Consider the following 17644-nt stretch of genomic DNA (forward strand, 5'->3'; position numbering starts at 1 on the left):
ACCTTATTTTGCACATGCTTAAGTTATGATATGGTCCTGTTCTATCTTGCTCTGTCATGGTCTCAGAATGGCCCTTGTCTTGTGTTGGTGTTTGATGAGATTGTTTATGCCCAACAGAACAACCATTGGGTGTTAAGTACCAGGCCAGCTTCAAATAACCCTGAAGCCCAGAGCTTTGTCAGACAGTTCCCCATGGTCAAGAGCTGCTTTTTACTTTCGCATTTCCGGTTGTTTTCAGAATAATAAACCCTTCACTTAATTGTGAAGTTAAAATGGACACAGCAGACTGGGCGTGAGATCTTCTGTACCATGTTGGATTTACTACAGGAGCCAAATGGTTTACTGCCACAGACTGCATAATCTTTTTTAGTTCACATTGTCATGGACCTGTTTTCTCTGGAAATCAGCACTGTCTTGTGTCAGTTCAGTAGCTAGGCTGCCCATAAATATAAGTGACAAACACATCCATACTGATGAAATTACTACAACAGTTGACATTTATGTAGTCCTTATTTGCCAAAGAGCTTTATATCATCTTGTCAGTTATTCCTCATAGAAAGAAGACTATAGGTGATCTAAAGAGATCAGATGGCTTTCTGAAAAGCATAGACTAGTGGAACCAAAACATGAAGTCATCTTCTGAACTGAGGATCCATTCTGAAAGTGTTCACCCTTAAATTGGTACAAACTAACCTTTAACAGCATGATGTCTGAGAGAGCAGCTCTGAGACCAGGCCACCTCCATTTATTCTCTACTTTGCCATTTTCTGCCTTTGTGACTTTGAGAAAGTTGTTTTACCTCTCTGTAACTCAATTTTCACATCTGTGAAATACAATATTTCATAGTAGCTAGCTCATAGGCTTGTTGTACAGATTAAACAACTCAGTACATAAAAAGAGTTCAGGACAGTGCAGACTCCTCTTTACCATTTATCAAATGTTAGTTACTCATATGGGCTGAATTGGACATCTCTCCCAAATTCCTATGTTGAAGCTTTAACTCTCAATACCTCAGAATGTTACTGTATTAAAGATAGGACCATTAAACAGTTAGTCAAGTTAAAATGAGGCTGTTAAGGTGGACCTCAGTCCAATCTGAACTATAAGAAGAGGAAATTTGGGGGGCGCCTTGGTGGCTCAGTCGGTTAAGCATCCGAGTTCAGCTCAGGTCATGATCTTGTGGTTCATGGGTTTAAGCCCTGCATTGGGCTCTGTGTTAACAGCTTGGAACCTGGAGCCTGCTTTAGATTCTATGTCTTCCTCTCTCTCTGCCCCTGCCCTGCTCATACTCTTTCTCTGTCTTTCAATAATAAATAAGCATTCAAAAAACTTAAAAAAAAAAAAAAAGAGGAAATTTGGGCACACAGAAAAACCCCAGGTATGCATGTCCTCAGAGAAAAGATCATGTGAGGATATAGTGAAAAGGAGGCCACCTGCATGCCAATGAGAGAGGCCTGAGAAGAAACCAAACCTGCTGACACCCTGACCTTGGACTTCAAACCTCCAGAACTTGAGAAAACAGATTTGTGTTGTTTAAACCACTCACCCTGTGCTATTTTGTTATGACAGCACTAACAAACTAATGCCAACACATTTATAAATGTTAGCCATTACTTGGGGCTGAACAATCTCAAAAATTTCAGGTGCTATTTCTTAGAATCTGTATGTAAAGATATCAATGAGAACATAAAATAAGTTTTCCATTTAAAAAAATTTTTTTAACATTTATTTATTTTTGAGAGACAGAGAGAGATAGAGCACAAGTGTAGGAGGAGCAGAGAGAGGGAGACACAGAATCTGAAGCAGACTTCAGGCTCTGAGCTGTCAGCACAGAGCCTGATGTGGGGCTTGAACCCACAAATTGTGAGGTCATGATCTGAGCCAAAGTCAGGCGCTTAACTGACTGAGCCACCCAGGCCCCCTCTTTTTATTCTTTAAATTTTTAATTTTTCCATTTTTTAAAATAGTTGACATCTCTTAAATTTTTTAACTGTTGATATTTTTAGAGCTTCTCATACATACCTTTCTGTCCTCAGTGTGCCAACTTATAGAATACTGTATATCAAAGTATACATTGATTACTTCATACATTCTAGTTAGTATGTGATAAAATCCACATAGGGATAATATAGGAAGATCAGTCAAAGAGGGACAGGAGGATGATAAAGCCATAAATAAGTCTGTAACGAAGCTGGCAATGAGAGCCAAACCATGACGAGTCACCAGGAAGAGATTCCTTCTGTTTGTGCTTTAATTTGGAAATTAGCAGGACCCAGTAAAGAGACTGTTAGTATCAAAAGAGCCTGTGCTAAAGCAAGACCTCCAACCACCATAGCCACGTAACTTAAGACTCTCCAGAAAAGACTAAAGACCAAGCGGACATAGGGGCACCTGGGTGGCTCAGTGGGTTAAGCATGTGACTTCAACTCAGGTCATGATCTCATGGCTCGTGAGTTTTAGCCCCACATTGGGCTCTGTGCTGACAGCTCGGAGGCTGGAGCCTGCTTCAGATTCTGTCTCCGTTTCTCTCTCTGACCCTCCCCTGCTCATGCTTTGTCTCTCTCTCAAAAATCAATAAATATTAAAAAAAAAAGAAAGAAAAAAGATCAAGTGGACCTAAGATATCCACTCTGGACAGGGCACCTGGGTGGCTCACTTGGTTAAGTACCTGACTTTAGCTCAGGTCATGATTTCACAGTTAAAGAGTTCGAGCCCCACATCAGGTTCTGTGTCGATAGTAGGGAGTCTGCTTGGGATTCTGTTTCCCTCTCTCTCTGCCCCTCACCCACTTGCTCTCTATCTCTTTCTCAAAATAAATAAAAATAAACTTAAAAATAATTAAATAAAATAAACAGGCATCAAGTTAATAATTTTATATTTTCATCAGACTCTATGTAAATCATCAGAGACAGAAAAAATAAAACAAAGAAAGGAAACCATGGAATACTTTGGATTTTTTTAAGCACAAGAGAAAGGGTAACCCACAACACACAAGGAAACTGATCAAGTTGAGTTAAATGTCTCTTACGAAATTGCAGTGCATATATGCCTGGCAAGACACCAACCCCACCCCTACCTATGGTAATAGCAATATAATAAGAAAAAGCACAAGTAAATAGAGCAAGCATTAATTAGAGGTAGAGTCACATAGTCTGTACAGGATAAAAGAACTGAAGAGGAGTGTGAGAAAGATTGTATCACCAAGACAGATGTCATTATAGGGAAGAATATGTGTAAATGAGCGAACTTGAACTTACGAATTTGAAAAAGCATCTGGATTTACTCCTTCTCTCACTGAATCTAGTCAAATCGATGTATATTATTTAGGCTAGGCTGCTATAATAAAGATAATTAACAATAATTGAGTAGCTTAAAGAAGACGGAAATTTCTTTCTTTCTTATCTGATAGCCTGAAGTGATCAGTCTAGGTCAAAGTGTTGCCCTGCTCCGTGCAGTCATTCAAAAACCCAGGTTCCTTCCTTCATGTTTCTCCACCATCCCACAATGCCTTGTCTTTATGATATAATTAAAATCAGGTCACTGCCATTGTAAGACTGCATCAGGCTAACAAGCATAAGACAGCATGGTGGCACATACCCAGTTCCAGAGGTGGCACACATCACCTCCATTCATACATGTTTAAAAAAATTTAGTCACATGACCACACCTAATTTGGCAACAGACCTAGCTGAGGGATGGGAGAAGTCTTAGAGGTGGAGAATGGAGTCTTCCTCAATATCAAGACAACAAAAGCATGCAAAACTAACTAAAAAGAAATAAAAATGAGAATTAAAGATGTATATCTATGTAACTTTGATTTTTAAAAAACTTCTGTCAGTGCTTCTTTTCTCACTGAATAATAGAGGGTATACTATAAAAATGTCACTACTAGCTAATTCATACAAAACTTCTCAGAATTTCCCTAAGAACAATATAGAGCATATTCAATTCTTTAGGGGAAAATGTATAATAAAGTGTAAATCATCACCACATGTTGTTTGGAATACGTAATTGAAACAAATTTTGTGATTATCTTTTCTAATCATGTAAAATGTAATTTAAAATCTGTTTTACACAGTTCCAAATCACTTAAATCATGTTATCATTTTATATATTGCAAAAGCAGGAATCCAAAACAAAACTTTTCATTTAGTAAAGTCAGCTGAAGATTATATATTTTTGTGGTTACCTAGGTAATAGTTACCATAGCTCTGGAATGTATAATCAGTTTAACATTATATTCATCATTGGTTCTACATTATAGCTTCAGATCACTATTTTAAATACAGTCATCAGTAAATGTCTTTGAATTATTTATCTATCAATAACAAATACACCTTTCTATTCCATCACTGCCAATATTTCAAGTGCCCATTTAAAAACTGTTCTTCCTTCCCTATTCCCCACAAAATCAAGATCTTCAAAAAATTTCTTAATTGTATATATGCATTTGTATTGACCTAAAGATGTTAGCAGTATACAACTGAATTTCTATAAAAAAGAAATGTCTGCACTGTCAGCACAGAGCCCAATGTGGTGCTCAAACTCACTAACCATGAGGAGGAACCAAGATGGCAGAACAGCATGGAAGTCTTTTGTGCATCTCACGTCCATGAAATACAGCTAGACCAACACTAAACCATCCTACACACCTAGAAAACTGATTGGAGGATTAACACAACAATCTGCACAACCTGAACCATAGAATTTAGTAGGTACATGGCGCAGAGAGGAGAACCTGGAGAGCAGGAAGGGAGGTGCTTTTGTGAGCAGAGAGAGAATGGAGATGTGGGGGGGAGAATATGGGAAAAGCACCGCTCCCCAAAAGCAGCTGGAGAGAAAATGGAAAATTGGAAACAGCTGCAGGGACTAAACTAAAAAGGGAAAAAGGAGAAAGGAGAGGGTTTAAATTCCATTAAGACTGTAAACAAGGGGAGCACAAAGGCTGCAACTCTGCAGCTCCATACCTGTTGGTGCTCTAATGGGAAGGGCGAATCCCCAGGAACAGAGCGGGGTCCGGGAGGTTCTCAGGCCACACGGGGAAAAGCAGTTCCACTGCTGGAAGCACATTTGATAGGGACTGTTGAAGCCACCTGGTCCCAGCAGACCCCAGAAAACGGCCACATTCGCTGTTGCCAGAACAAGGTCATTAAGGGTGAAGCCTGGTGCCAGATGTGTGTTGTGATTTTCCATAATCCCTGAAACACTGCTGCAACACTATCTCGCGAACTTTTTCTGAGGCGGGCTGGCACCTGGCTGTAGTCTTGGGGCACTGACAGCAGCAGAGTCCAGCGGGCATTCCTGGGTGCAGCCAACATTCAGCCATTGTTCATTCGGCCATTGCTCAGTGAGACCCTCCCGCAGAGGGGTGGAACGGGTCAAAGCCGCAGTCCTTCAGAAGTAAGGGGCTGGGGAAAACAGCCGCATCTGAGACAAAATTCAGGAGAGAGGTCCTGTCTGGGGCCTGGTCACAGACAGTGAAAAAATGGGGCGTGGACGAAAGCTGAAGACAAAGGATGGATGCGCGATTGCTGATCCGGGAGAACAGACTGGGTAACTGAGTGATGCCATTTTCACCGCTCCCGCACATGCACATACACACCTAGGAGCACCACAACACTCCACCCCAGTAGGCTAGCAACACCATCTAGTGGAGAACGAAGCCATTATGCTGAGACCTGCCCAACTGGGCCACCCTTGCTCTTTAAGAACACAAGTCTCACTGCCTACTTAGTTTATGGACTATAAAGCGTTACATATTCTGACTTTTAGGGGAAAACAAAGTAATTTCAGTCTTAATTCAGTCTGTTAGCAGGTCCATCTATTCAATTTTTCTTTGCTTTTTTTTTTCTCTTTTACACTTTTCTTTTTCTTGAATACAGAAAGAGAAAAAATTCATTTTTATTTTCAATTTTTATTAAAAATATTTTTCTTTAATTTTTATTACTATACTTTTTACTTTGGTGTCAATTTCTTCAAATTCTATTTTACTGCCATCATTTTATTTTAGTCTACTTCAGTGTGTTCACATTTTCAAATTTTCAAACCATTTCCTTTTTTTTCTTTCTTTTTTTCTCTTTTTCATTTCTTTTCCTATTCTTGAATGCAGAAAGAGAAAAACTTCATTTTTACTTGCAATATCTTTAAAGATATTTTTCTTTAATTGTTTTTACTATATTTTTGGCTTTTCTGTAAATTTTTTCAAATTCTACTTCCATCATTTTATTTTAGTCTACTACAGTGTATTCACTTTTTCAAATTTCTGAATGATTTCCTTTTTCCCTTTTTTCTTTTTTCTCTTTTTGTCTCTTTAGTACAGAAAAAGAAAAATTCTTTTTTTTAATTTTTATGAAAAATATTTTTCTTTATTTTTTTTCTACTATATTCTTTACCTTTGTGCATATTTTTTCAAATTCCATTTTACTTCCATCATCTCATTTTAGTCTACTTCAGTGTATTCCTTTTTTCAAATTCTCAAGCGATTTCCTTCTTTTTCTTTTTTTCTATTTTTCATTTCTTTTCATTTTCTTGAATGCAGAAAGAAAAAAACTTCATTTTTACTTTCAATATCTATTAAAAATATTTTTATTTAATTGTTTTTACTATATTTTTTGCTTTTATGTAATTTTTCTCAAAATGCATTTTACTTCCATCATTTTATTTTAGTATATTACAGTGTATTCACTTTTTCAAATTTTCAAACGATTTCCTTTTTTTCTTTTTTTTCTTTTTTCTCTTCTTTGTTTCTTTTTTTATTCAATACAGAAAAAATTCATTTTCATTTTTAATTTTTATTAAAAATATTTTTCTTTAATTTTTTCTACTATATTCTTTACTTTTGTGTATATTTTTCAAATTCTATTTTACTCCCATCATCTCATTTTAGTCTACTTCAATGTATTCATTTTTTCAAGTTCTTAAATGATTTCCTTTTTTTTTCCTTTCCCCCCTTTATTCTCTAATCTGTCAAACTACTTTCAACACCCAGACCAAAACACACCTAGTATCTAGCACCATTTATTCGATTTGTATGTGTGTGTGTTTAATTTTTTAATTTTAATATTTTTTTAATTTTATCTTTTTAATTTTAATTTTTTTAGTTTTAATTTTTCTACCTCATTAATTCCTTTTCCCCCTTAAAAAACAAAACAAAGGAATTTACCCCAAGAGAAAGAGCATGAAGAAATGACAGTCAGGGATTTAACCAACACAGATAAAAGCAAGATGTCTGAACCAAAATTTAGAATCACGATAATAAGAATACTACCTGGAGTTGAAAATAGATTAGGATTCCTTTCTTCAGAGACAAAAGAAGTAAAAAATAGAATGAAATTAAAAATGCTATAAGTGAGCTGTAATCACGGATGGATGCAGCAGCAGCAAGGATGGATGAGGCAGAACAGAGAATCAGCAATACAGAGGACAAACTTAAAGAGAATAATGAAGCAGAAAAAAAGAGGGAGATGAATGAAAAGAGCACGATTTAAGAATTAGAGAACTCAATGACTCATTAAAAAGGAACAACATCAGAATCATAGGGGTCCCAGAAGAGGAAGAGAGAGAAATAGGGGTAGAAGGGTTATGTGAGCAAATCATAGCAGAAAACTTTCCTAACCTGGGGAAAGACACAGACATCAAAATCAGTAAGAACAGAGGACCCCCATTATATTCAACAAAAACCGACCATCAACAAGGCGTATCATAGTCAAATCCACAAAATACTCAGGCAAAGAGAGAATAATGAAAGCAGCAAAGGAAAAACAGTCCTTAACCTACAAGGGAAGACAGATCAGGTTCACAGCAAACCTATCCACAGAAACTTGGCAGGCCAGAAAGCAGTGGCAGAATATATTCAGTGTGCTGAATCAGAAAAATATGCAGCCAAGAATTCTTTATCCAGCAAGGCTGTCATTCAAAATAGAAGGAGACATAAAAAGTTTCCAGACAAACAAAAATTAAAGGAATTTGTGACCCCTAAATAAGCTCTGCAAAATATTTTAAGGGGGACTCTCTGAGGGAAGAAAAGATGGGAAATACATATATATATATATATATATATATATATATATATATATATATATCTTTCAGTACTCACTCTAAACATCAATGTACTGACTCAATGCTCCAATCAAGACATAGGGTAACAGGATAGATAAGAAAACAAGATCCATCTATATACTGTTTATAAGAGACCCACTTTAGACCTAAAGACACCTTCATATTGAAAATAAGGGGATGGAGAACCATCTGTCCTGGTAATGGTCACCAAAAGAAAGCCAGAGTAGCCATACTTTTATCAGACTATCTAGATTTTAAAATAAATACTGTAACAAGAGATGAAGAAGGGCATTGTATAATAATTAAGGGGTCTATCCACCAAGAATACCTAACAATTGTAAACATTTATGTGCCAAATGTGGAGCACCCAAATATATAAATCAATTAATCACAAATATAAAGAAACTCGTCGATAGTAACACCATAATAGTAGAGGACTTCAACACCCCACTCACAGCAATGGACACACCATCTAATCAAAAAATCAACAAGGAAACAATAGCTTTGAATGACACACTAGACCAGATGGATTTTACAGATATATTCAGAACATTTCATCCTAAAGAAGCAGAATATACATTCTTCTCCAATGCACATGGAACGTTCTCCAGAATAGACCATATACTGGGACACAAATCAGCCCTTAGTAAGTACAAAAAATCGAGGTCATACCATGCATATTTTCAGACCACAACTCTATGAAACTTGAAATCAACCACAAGAAAAAATTTGGAAAGGTAACAAATACTTGGAGACTAAAGAACATCCTACTAAAGAATGAATGGGCTAATCAAAAAATTAAAGAGGAAATTTAAAAGTACATGGAAGCCAATGAGAATGATCACACCAGAGCCAAAAACCTCTGGGATGTAGCAAAGGTGGTCATAAGAGGAAAGTATATAGCAATCCAAGCCTTCCTAAAGAAGGAAGAAAGATCCCAGATACACAACCTAACCTTACACCTTAAGGAGCTGGAAAAAGAACAACAAATAAAACCCAAAATCAGCAGAAGACAGGAATTAATAAAGACTAGAGCAGAAATTAATGCTATCAAAACCAAAAAAAAAAAAAAAAAAGAGAGAGAGAGAGAGAGAGCAGAACAGATCAATGAAACCAGAAGCTGGTTCTTTGAAAGAATTAACAAATTTGATAAGCCACTAGCCAGTTTGATCAAAAAGAAAAAGGAAAGGACCCACATAAATAAAATAAGGAATGAAAGAGGAGAGATCACAACCAACACAGCAGAAATAAAAACAATAATAAGAGAATGTTTTGGGCAATTATACACCAATAAAATGGGCAATCTAGAAGAAATGGACAAATTTTTACAAGCATATACACTACCAAAACTGAAACAGGAAGAAATAGAAAATTTGAACATACCTGTAACCAGTAAGGAAATCAAATTAGTAATCAAAAATCTGCCAAAAAACAAGAGTCCAGGGCCAGATGGCTTTCCAGGGGAATTCTACCAAACATTTAAGGTAGGGTTAACACCTATTTTCTTGAAGCTTTTCCAAAAAATAGAAATGGAAAGAAAACTTCCAAACTCTTTCTATGAAGCAAGCATTACCTTGATTCCAAAACCAGACAGAGACTCCACTAAAAAGGAGACCTATAGACCAATTTCCCTGGTGAACATGGATGCAAAAATCCTCAGCAAGGTATTAGCCAACCGGATCCAACAATACATTAAAAAAATTATTTGCCATGACCAAGTGGGATTTATACATGGGATGCAGGGCTCATTCAATATCTGCAAGACAATTAACGTGATACATCACATCAATAAAAGAAAGGACAAGAATAATATGATCCTCTCAATAGATGCAGAGAAAGCATTTGACAAAAGACAGCATCCTTTCTTGATAAAAACCCTCAAGAAAGTAGGGATAGAAAGAGCATATACCTTGAGATCATAAAAGCCATATATGAACGACCCAACACTAATATCATCCTCAATGGGGAAAAACTGAGAGCTTTCCCCCTAAGGTCAGGAACAAGACAGGGACGTCCACTCTCACCACTGTTATTCAACATAGTATTGGAAGTCTTAGCCTCTGCAGTCGGACAACACAAAGAAATAAAAGGCATCCGAATCGGCCAGGAGGAGGTCAAACTTTCACTCTTCGCAGATGACATGATACTCTATATGGAAAACCCAAAAGATTCCACCAAAATACTGCTAGAACTGATCTATGAATTCAGCAAAGTTGCAGGATATAAAATCAACAGAAATCGGTTGCATTCCTACACAACAATAATGAAGCAACAGAAAGAGAAATCAACGAATCGATCCCATTTAAAATGGCAGCAAAAGGAGGTTTGTCCTTTTTCTCTCGCCACGGTTTGTTGGAGCCTCCATTTTTCTCGCCCTTTCTGGGCTATCTCGTTCTTTCCAGGCTAATTGGCAGCTACTTGAGCCCATTACTTTCCACTGGAATCCAAAGGTCTAGAAGGACTGAGACTTGGCTTTCAGGTCTGAGACTTGGCTTTCGATGGATTCGCCAATGAAGCTTTACCCATCCTGTGGCCCAGAACCTTCTCAGATGGCCAGTGAAGAAAATTCCCAGGGAGGCTCAGCTGCCTCTCAAACCATCTCCGAAATATTAATAAAGAACCTTAGTCAATTGACTCTCGACCCTAGTATCAAACTTCCTTCCCCTCTACCAGAATATCCACCCCAACAGCAGGACAGAGGGATGAAACCACAGTGACTTGTGGACCAAATACTCAGCAACAGGAGGAGGGGTGGAGTAAGGACTTTGTTAACTGCTCAGAAAGAAAGGATGGAAAGGCTGATGTGGTTTATTAAAAATCATCGCTACTTCAACCAGCGTTCCACAGATGAATCCAGAGTAGAAAGATTTAGATGTAGATGTCATTATTGCCTGTATCATAGACCTCCCGAGGATACCAGCATGGAGAATAATTATGACATGGAGTCTATGTAAACATAAACCTTATTATATGGTGTTTTTCTTGCTAGTAATTTTAGAATCAGTATGCAGCACCTTGGGAAAGCTGCTGTATTATAGACAAAGTATAATATTTTGATAATCTATGATATTAGCTCTGTCTTGTCTTTTGTACCTTGATAACAATAATTTGTGAGGAATCCAGTGTTTTGCATTTGAGTGACCTCAATATACTTTAGTTCCACTTTTTGATATGACCCAAGGAAGTACTAGTGGGTTTTGAGTGTAGCCTGGGTGTTTGAGAAACCTGAAGTCATGAAGATTGGGTAACCTAACATGGGATTCCTGGGTGGCTCAGTTGGGTTAAGCACCTGACTAGAGCTCTGTAGAGTAGGGTTCTGTGCTGGCAGCTGGGAGGCTGGAGCCTGCTTCAGATTCTGTGTGTGTGTGTGTGTGTGTGTGTGTGTGTGTGTGTGTGTTTCTCTCTGCCCTTCCCCCACTCATGCTCTCGAATAAAAACATTAAAAAAAAAAAAAAACCCTAAAATCAAATTGGAAGCCACGTAACTTGTGCAGGGAGGAATACATAGAGAATATTGGGTGGTTTGGCTGGAGAGCATAATTATAATTATGGCAGCGTGCATAGGCTAGGTTTTCTGGTTTTCAAAAATTAGAGTTGTAATAAAAGTTTTTTTGTGGTAGTTCAATTTTCAGTAGCAAATGTGTATGTAGAGGATCTTATTAAAATTGAGGCTTATTTGAATACGTTTCAAAAAATAAAACAAAATGAAATAAAATGGCAGCAAAAACCATAAAATACCTAGGAATAAACATAACCAAAGAGGTGAAGAATCTATACACTGAAAACTATAGAAAGCTTATGAAAGAAATTGAAGAAGACACACAAAAAAAATGGAAAAAGATTCCATGCTCCTGGATAGGAAGAACAAATATTGTTAAAATGTCGATACTACTCAAAACAATCTACATATTCAATGCAATCTACATATTCAATGCAATCCCGATCAAAATAACACAGGCATTCTTCACACAGCTAGAACAAATAATATTAAAATTTGTATGGAACCAGAAAAGACCCTGAATAGCCAAAGCAATGTTGAAAAAGAAAACCAAAGCAGGAGGCATCACATTCCCAGACTTCAAGCTGTACTACAAAGTTGTAATCATCAAGATATCATGGTACTGGCACAATAACAGACACTCAGATCAGTGGAACAAAATGGAGAACCCAGAAATGGACCCACAAAAGTATGGCCAACTAATCTCTGACAAAGCAGGAAAGAATATCCAATGGAATGAAGACAATCTCTTCAGGAAGTGGTGCTAAAAAAATTGGACAGCAACATGGAAAAGAATGAACCTGGACCACTTTCTTTGTATGTATGTATGTATGTATGTATGTATGTATGTATGTATTTATATAAAACTTATTGTCAAATTGGTTTCCATACAATACCCAGTACTCATCCCAACAGGTACCCTCCTCAATGCCCATCACCCACCCTCCCCACCCTCCCACCCCCATCAATCCTCAGTTTGTTTTCAGTATTTAAGAGTCTCTTATGGTTTGACTCTCTAACTCTTTTTTTTTCATTCCCCTCCCCCATGTTAAGTTTCTTCTGTTAAATTTCTCAGGATCCACATAAGAGTGAAAACATATGGTATCTTTCTCTGCCTGACTTATTTCATTTAGCATAACACTCTACAGTTCCATCCATGTTGCTACAAAAGGCCATATTTCATTCTTTCTCATTACCAAGTAGTATGCCATTGTGTATATAAACCACAATTTCTTTATCCATTCATCAGTTGATGGACATTTAGGCTATTTCCATAATTTGGCTATTGTTGAAAGTGCTGCTATAAACATTGGGGTGCAAGTGCCCTTAGGCATCAGTACTCCTGTATCACTTGGGTACATTCCTAAAAGTGCTATTTCTGGGTCATAGGGTAGATCTATTTTTAATTTTTTGAGAAACCTCCACACTGTTTTCCAGAGCAGCTGCACCAGTTTGCATTCCCACCAACAGTGCAAGAGGGTTCCCATTTCTCCACATCCTTGCCAACATCTATAGTCTCCTGATTAGTTCATTTTAGCCACTCTGACTGGCATGAGGTGGTATCTCAGTGTGGTTTAGATTTGTATTTCCTTGATGAGGAGTGACGTTGAGACCCCAAATAGCCAAAGTAATAATTAGGAAGAAGACCAAAGCAGGAGGCATCACAATCCCAGACTTTAGCCTCTACTACAAAGCTGTAATCATTGGACAGCATGGTATTGGCACAAAAACAGACACATAGACCAATGGAATAGAATAGAGACCAATGGAATAGAATAGTACTCCAGAATTGGACCCACGAAAGTATGGCCAACTAATCTTTGACAAAGCAGGAAAGAATATCCAATGGAAAAAAGACAGTCTCTTTAACAAATGGTGCTGGGAGAACTGGACAACAACATACAGAAGAATGAAACTAGACCACTTCCTCACACCATTCACAAAAATAAACTCAAAATGGATAAAGGACCTGAATATGAGACAGGAAACCATCAAAACCCTAGAGGAGAAAGCAGGAAAAAAACCTCTCTGACCTCAGCCACAGCAATTTATTACTTGACACATCTCCAAAGGCAAGGGAATTAAAAGCAAAAATGAATTATGGGAACGTCATCAGATAAAAAGCTTCTGCACTGCAAAGGAAACAATCAACAAAACTAAAAGGCAACCAACAGAATGGGAAAAATATTTGCAAATGATATATGAGACAAAGGGCTAGTATCCAAAATCTATAAAGAACTCACCAAACTCCACACCTGACAAACAAATAATCCAAGGGAGAAATGGGTAGAAAACATGAATAGACACTTCTCTAAAGAAGATATCCAGATGGCCAACAGGCACATGAAAAGATGGGCCACTTTCTTACACCATACACAAAAATAAACTCAAAATGGATGAAAGACCTAAATGTAAGACAGGAAGCCATCAAAATCCTCGAGGAAAAACCTCTTTGAGCTTGGCTGCAGTGACTTCTTACTCAACACATCTCCAGAGGCAAGGGAAACAAAAGCAAAAATGAACTATTGGGACCTCATCAAAATAAAAAAGCTTCTGCACGGCGAAGGAAATAATCAGCAAAACTAAAAGGCAACCAACGGAATGGGAGAAGATATTTGCAAATGATATATCAGAGAAAGGGTTAGTATCCAAAATCTATAAAGAACTTACCAAACTCAACACTCAAAAAACAAATAATCCAGTGAAGAAATGGGCAAAAGACATGAATAGACACTTCTCCAAAGAAGACATCCAGAGAGCCAACTGACACATAAAAAATGCTCAACATCAGTCATCGTCAGGGAAATACAAATCAAAACCACAATAAGATACCACCTTACACTGTCAGAATGGCTAACATTAACAACTCAGGCAACAACAGATGTTCACAAAGATGCAGAGAAAGAGGATATCTTTTGCACTGTTGGTGGGTATGCAAACTGGTGCAGCCACTCTGGAAAACAGTATGGAGGTTCCTCAAAAAACTAAAAATAGAACTACCCTACGACCCAGCAATGGCACTACTAGGTATTTATCCAAGGGATACAGGTATGCTGTTTCAAAGGGGCATATGCACCGCCGTGTTTATAGCAGTGCTATCGACAATAGCCAAAGTATGGAAAGAGCCCAAATGTCCATCAATGGATGAATGGATAAAGAAGATGTGGTATACATATACAATGGAGTACTACTTGGCAGTCAAAAAGAATGCAATCTTGCCATTTGCAACTACATGGATGGAAATGGAGGGTATTATGCTAAGTGAAATTAGTCAGAGAAAGACAAAATCATATGACTTCACTCATATGAGGAATTTAAGAGAAAAAACAGATGAATATAAGGGAAAGGAAACAAAAGTAATATAAAAACCGGGAGGGGGACAAAACAGAAGAGACTCGTAAATATGGAGAACAGACTGAGGGTTGTGGGAGGGGGAATGGGCTAAATGGGTAAGGGGCACTAAGGAATCTACTCCTGAAATTATTGTTACACTATATGCTAACTAATTTGGAGGTAAATTTAAAAAAAAAAAAAAAGATTAAAAAAATGAAGCCTTCAAACTCACAAACCGTGAGGTCATGACCTGAGCAGAAACGAAGAGTCAGTTTAACTGACTGATCCACCAGGTATCCTGTCAAATACATTTCTATGCTAAGATACACCCACAACATATAAACCCCCAAAAGATTTTTAATATGATATTTATTTCTACCAATTATGTCAACTGTCATAATTATTTAACCAATCACTCCCTATCTAGCAAAACCATAATCTTTGGCCTTAATTTACATGTGTAATTCTAGGTCTCTAATTATTGATTTGTAATACATTCTGAAGTATTTAAAAGTTTTGGTTGGGGTGGGCATAAATGATTGTCCCTTTTAAGCTGTTTGGTCATTTTAAATCAAGAAGTAGCATTATATGCCACAGTAATCAAGAGCCTAATGCAAATCCCATGTCTGAAATTAGCTATATGATTTCAATCAAATTACCTGAAGCTCAGAGCCTGTTTTCTCATCTATAAAGGTCTTTCAAGAGGATCGTTTTCAGTATTAAATGAGGTAATGTATGTGGAAAGAATCTCATAATAATAGTATGTATGAGCCCAGAGCAATTACTGTAACTTAACTACCAATTGATTTTTCCTCTACTGTTTAATTACAGAGGCAGAAATGTAAATTTCATGCTGCTCCAAACAAAAAAAAATTATATAATTTATATCGATATATTTAGCTCCTGGCATTGTGAAAATTAATAAAACAAAACTTAACTAAAATGGAGTTGAGAAGTTTGGCAGGGGGAGCTCTCACACCCTAGCACTCCTCATCAACTGCAAATTCAACAAAAAACAAATCTTGCCTGTGGATACTATTTTACCATAGCAGGAGGGGAAAAGGCTCACCTTCCCCACCCCAACTAGAAAACAGCCCAGCCAGTGGGAGACGGTCACAACTCAGCCAGTGAGAAGCCACTGTACTTTCAACTCCCAGTTTACTCCAGTGGATTTTTTGTTTATAACAGTCTTCCCAACTTGAGCTTCCCTCTATAAAAGAGTGTCCCAGGGGCACCTGGATGGATCAGTTAATTGAACATCTCACTTCAGCTCAGGTCATGATCTTGTGGTTTCATGAGTTCGAGCCCAGTAGGGCTCTGCACTGGCAGCATGGAGCCCGCTTGGGATTCTCTCTCTCTCTCTCTCTCTCTCTGTCCCTCTCCCACTTGCTCTGTCTCTGTCTGTCTCAAAATAAATAAACAAACCTTTATATATATAAGTATATACTTACATATGTATAAGTATATGTATTCTAAAACCATAATAATAGACTGGCTTGATGAACTCACTCAGCCATATTTCAGATCTCTCATCTGTAAGTGAAAAAAAAAACATGTAGTCCAACAAATATGATGTATTTTGCTTCTTAAAAAATAATCTCACAAAACAGATGAACATAGGAGAATGGAAGCAAAGTTATATAAAAACAAGGAGGGGGACAAAATATAAGAGACTCTTAAATGCCCCTTAAATACAAGGGGCATTAAGAAAGACACATGTAGGGATGAGCACTGGGTGTTATATGTAGGGGATGAGTCAATGGATTCTACTCCTGAAATCATTATTGCACTATTGCTAACTAACTTGGATGTAAATGAAAATAAAAACCTCCCAACAAAAAATAAATTAAAAAAAAAAAAGATGTTTTCAGGGAGGAACCAAGATGGCAGAACAGCATGGAAATTTTTGCATCTCACATCCATGAAATACAGCCAGATAAACACTAAACCATCCTGCACACCCAGAAAACCGATTTGAGGATTAACACAACAATCTGCACAACATGAACCACAGAACTCAGCAAGTACATGGTGTGGAGAGATGAACTGGGCAGAGAGAAGCCACAGAGGGCAGGGAGCTGTTTTTGCTTGTGGAGAGAGGATGGCGGGGGGATAGTACAGGAAAAGCATCCCCCCAAAAGCAGCTGGAGAGAAAGTGGAAAAAGTAGAAACATCCACAGGGACTGAACTAAAAAGGGAGAAAGGAGAAAGGAGAGGGTTTAAATTCCAATAAGACTCAGTAAACAGGGGGAGCGCAGATTCTGAAATTCCACAGCTCAATACCTGGCAGTGCTCTGGTGGGAAGGGTGAATCTCCAGGAGCAGAGTGGGATATGGGAGGTCCTCAGGCCACATGGGGAGAAGCGGTTCCACTGCTGGAAGAACATTTGGTAGAGGCTTTGTGGCCACCCGGTCCCAGGAGACCCCAGAGAACAACCACATTCACTTGTGCTGGAACACGGTCCTTAAGGGTGAAGCCTGGTGCCAGATGTGTGTTGTGATTTGCCATAATCCCTGAAATGATGCTGCTACATGATCGTGTGAACTTTTTCTGGGGCGGGCTGGCACCCAGTCACAGTCTCTAGGCATCGGCAGCAGCACGGTCCAGCAAAAGTTCCTAGGTGCAGCAGGCACTCAGCCATTGCTAGGTGAGACCCTCCCTCAGAGGATCTGAGCAGGTCAAAGCCACAGTCCCTCAGAAGTGAGGGGTCATGAAACACAGCTGCATCTGAGATAAAACACAGGAGGGAGGTGCT

At 38.0% G+C, this 17644-nt stretch overlaps 1 protein-coding gene across 1 annotated transcript; it reads left to right on the forward strand.

The window, feature by feature from the left end:
• The first annotated feature begins 10556 nt into the window (after positions 1-10556).
• On the forward strand, positions 10557-11013 carry LOC115519481 (developmental pluripotency-associated protein 3-like). Its single transcript, XM_030323475.1, is given in 1 exon segment — positions 10557-11013. A coding segment is annotated over 1 exon segment (456 nt). The 3' UTR covers position 11013.
• The last annotated feature ends 6631 nt before the right edge of the window (positions 11014-17644 follow it).

This window comes from Lynx canadensis, chromosome B4 (assembly GCF_007474595.2).
Source record: "Lynx canadensis isolate LIC74 chromosome B4, mLynCan4.pri.v2, whole genome shotgun sequence".
NCBI classification, from domain to species: domain Eukaryota; kingdom Metazoa; phylum Chordata; class Mammalia; order Carnivora; family Felidae; genus Lynx; species Lynx canadensis.